The following is a 3,881-nucleotide window of genomic DNA, read 5'->3' as shown; positions in this document are numbered from 1 at the left end:
CAGGAATGAAAGCAAGAACATATTTATAATTCTCATGACAAAAATCATCCAGTATGGTACATCTCTCTGAACCAACCAACTGAGATATGCTCTAACCCTAAACATCACTCAAGTAGCTGAAAAATCCTTAATATATCTCAGTCTACTCACAATTAATAATTTTAGTTCCTTCTTTATACTTATCTATTTCCCCGAAAATAAAAAATAGGCAGTCTATCATTTTGACTGTTCTCTTCCCAATTCTCTTCAGCAGTCATTAAGCTTAATTGCCAGTAAGTGAAACGAAGTCCTCACAAATGGTTGCTAACTATGCACAGCAAAACAGAGAACTGAATTCATCAATTGTAACCCTAAACACATATTTCAACTTAGCCCAGAAGATCAGTCTTACTCTGACAATTCAGTAAGATTATGATTTTTTGTTACATATGAAATTAAACACCAGACAGCAATAAATCAGCTTTCACATGTGCCAGGAAAACACAAAACAAGCTTAGCAAATCCCCATCCTACCTCACTTCTCCAATGTTCCTGTTCCCATCCAGGCCCTTGTTTTACACTACCTGCTCCCACACCAGGATGCCACAACCCAAACTGTGTTATGATCTCTCCTGAACATGGTGACAGTAAAGAGAAATAACAAAATAATCCCTTCTGAGGGAGCCAGTGCTGACAAACCATCCTCACCCAGCCACAATTCCTGCATCCCCTCCTTTCAATAAAGTGAACAGAGTATGGATGATTCCATTTTCTTTCTAGCTCAGGAATGGGATCTAACCCAAAACATTGGTGACCATTAGCATTTCAAAGCAAAGGAGAATCTCAGACTGCTGTTAGATTTGGTTATGTTTTGGAGCTCAGACTGAAAGTAGCAGAGAGCTCTCCCTGCTCCAGTGCCACACTGGCATTTCCCCAAGAAGGAACATATGGACACAGCTCCCTGAAAGTGAAAGTAAGGTTTGGGGGCATTATGTTAGAAGGAAATGTGTTTTCTCCTAACTATAAATGGACAAAATTAGTATTTTAGTGTTAGTGGCCATTAAAGTTTTACTATGCTGCTCAGTTGATGCCACAGTTTTCTACAACAAATGTGATTGTCCTGTGATCAGATTTTCCTGAGCAATGCATTCACAGGCCTAATGGTAGTTATGCATAGTTTTCATAGCACTTTTGCCCTTGTAGGTCTATATTACCTTACTGTCCTTTAACTAATTCTAGAATATTCCTCACTGGTGCTTCAAAACTGTAAAACTAAGGCTGGACTATTTTAAATGCTTTCCCTTGCTTGCTTAAATCCACACTATTAGGTGGTTATCAGATGTAATTTTGTAGTGGCACCAAAAGCCACAAATAAACTGAATTTTTCAATGGCAACATATAGTCAATGCAATGCAAGTATGAAAATACACCTACATGGAAAACACATTTCTCCCAGAAATATTTCCCCAGCACAGGGTTTTAAATACAAATTTTAAAAGCCTTCTTTTTGGCACCTCACCTTTCAAGCACTGTATCTCAACAAGATTTACACACACTGACATCTGAAAATTTACTTATTTTTTTACAGGAATGAAATTTAATAGAAGTGGGAATACTTTTCTGTTCAATTTAACTGACTAATTCTTTAGCTATATGGAAATGAGAAAAAGTTACTTTTGGTTTCTGAAGACATAATTAAGATGTGCTGTGTGCTCATTTCGTATGGTATTTTTAGTCCTTTTCCTAGCACTTTAAGGCAAATACTAGATACTGATTTTGCATAAATTAGCTCAATTAGATAAAATGGCATAATCAAATATTCCGACAAACTATTTAAGCAAATCTAAAATGTGAATTAAGAAAAGTCAAACTCAAGACTCTCAGCTGGAACTTGATGTTTGGCTGGGAAGAAGAGGTATAAGCAGACTTAGGCAAGCCCAGTTTTTCCTTCCTTCTTCATGCACTGTTTGCAGGTGAAGCAAAATATCAAGTTGTAGCTGGTTATTTTTCAATGCATTCAACACTGTTGACTGTAAAGTCCTTATTATATGGCTGAATTTTACTGGGTAGCTGCATCTTGCTAAGTTCTTTATTGACTCACAAAGTGGCTACCAAGGAGTAAGTTATGAGAATATAAATTATCATTGTGGTATTTATTACTGGTTTTGGGAAGCCCTCAGAGCAGGGGCTATTTTTCTCTACAGATCTGGAAATTCCCTATCATGTATTGAGTACCCCAAACAGTAATAAAAAATGTGTTTTGACTAAAACATTTTCTGGTGAGTCATGCAGTGCCTTTAGAACAAACCCTCATTTTCTTCAAAGTGTTCAGCTGTGGCATATTGAAAGTTGTTAGTTTTAAGAATCAAAGCAGGTCCAGAGAAGGGCAATGAGGCTGGTGAAGGGACTGGAGCACAAGTGCCATGACGAGAGGCTGAGGGAGCTGGGGGTGTTCAGCCTGGAGAAGAGGAGGCTCAGGGGAGACCTCATCACCCTCTGCAACTCCCTGACAGGAGGTTGGAGTCAGGTGGGGGTTGGTCTCTTCTCCCAGGCAACCAGCAGCAGGACAAGAGGGCACAGACTCAAGCTCTGCCAGGGGAGGGTTAGGTTGGATATTAGGAAGAGATTTTTTTATAGAGTGATCATACTTATCTATCAGCACCTATTTAAACTCACATTTTACGTATTATTTTGACTGCATCACTTAATATGAAGGCAAATGTACATCACTTTGCCAAAACTGCAAGCATTAGGATCTTCCTCCTAAAAGCAATCCTCCTTCAGCTCTGAAAGGCACATGCATTTAACATTCTCCTAGCACTTTAACTGTCATATTAGAAGACCAGCTATAACACGTAGGAGACAATTTTTCAGTAAAAAATATTTTAATCCTAAGCTTGTGCTTACCTGATTTGAGAATCTCATGCTAACGTTCCGCTGGTCTTGGGGAGCCACGTAGCGTCCGATAGGGTCCAGATCTTTGGGGCTTACTAACTTGTCAGCTGAAAGTTAAGTGATAACAAAAATACAGAATGACTTGAGCATTCTCTGCAGCTTTTGAGAAGGAGGCATGCAAACTGATTGGAGGCAGTTGGTTCTGCTGCTATAACCTTTGTTTTAGATCAGTGACTTACAGATCAAAAGGACATTCTCCAAAATTCCAATTAAAAAATGAATGGCTCGAGCCTTGTTCTTACTACAGCTCACTGCAATACTGTAGTGTATAAAACCTGCCCTTTATTTGCTCACAGAGATGTGTTAATATATTATATGTAGACAACAGACTCCACAACCAAGTCATATAAAAAGCTTTCAATCCACAACCATGGAATTATTCCAGAGCTTTAACTATCAACTCAATGGCCATCAAAAATCATTTAGCTTTGAAGAAAAGCAGATAGACATCTCAAGGTCTATCAGAGACACCTCTCAATAGGGTATCTCAAGAAGAAATTGTAATTAAATATATTTGAAATCTCAAAGTTCCTACATGGGGGAAAAAAAACACCCACTAAACCTAAAAATCCATTATTTTAACCTTCTCCTGAAAAAACTTAAATACTCCAATGAAAGTATACTAAGCTTCAACAAATTCTCTGAATAAAGGTTCATATCTGCTATGAGCTATTATAGCCTTCACATAAGTATTCTCTCATCAAAATTGCATTTTGAAATGAAACTGTGCAAACTTTATTTAATTGCTGCTCCACAGTAGCACAATGCATTTTCATTTCTTCTGTATACAAGTCAACAATTTTATACCTCTTCTTAAAAGCCTCCACAGTAGGGAATAAGCTCTGAATCTAAACCAGTGACTCATGACTCCATTCAGCTACAAGAGAAAACCAACACTGTCTCGATAAGAATAATGTTTCTGAACACTACACCATGCAGAAAATGAA

The 3,881-nt window shown here is 37.9% G+C and overlaps 1 protein-coding gene across 2 annotated transcripts in view; it reads right to left on the bottom strand.

Moving 5' to 3' along the window:
* PHKB (phosphorylase kinase, beta) overlaps window positions 1-3,881 on the bottom strand; it is a 65,624-nt gene that overhangs the window by 27,017 nt on the left and 34,726 nt on the right. For both annotated transcript variants that reach the window (XM_009070035.1, XM_009070036.1), the window contains one exon: window positions 2,887-2,981. In XM_009070035.1, coding sequence (XP_009068283.1) covers window positions 2,887-2,981 — 95 coding nt within the window. The remainder of the gene's footprint in view (window positions 1-2,886; window positions 2,982-3,881) is intronic.

The sequence above is a fragment of the Acanthisitta chloris genome, unplaced genomic scaffold (genome assembly GCF_000695815.1).
Source record: "Acanthisitta chloris isolate BGI_N310 unplaced genomic scaffold, ASM69581v1 scaffold6192, whole genome shotgun sequence".
NCBI classification, from domain to species: Eukaryota; Metazoa; Chordata; class Aves; order Passeriformes; family Acanthisittidae; genus Acanthisitta; species Acanthisitta chloris.
Note: the sequence above shows the minus strand (reverse complement) of the source record. Positions and strands in the feature narration are given on the sequence as shown.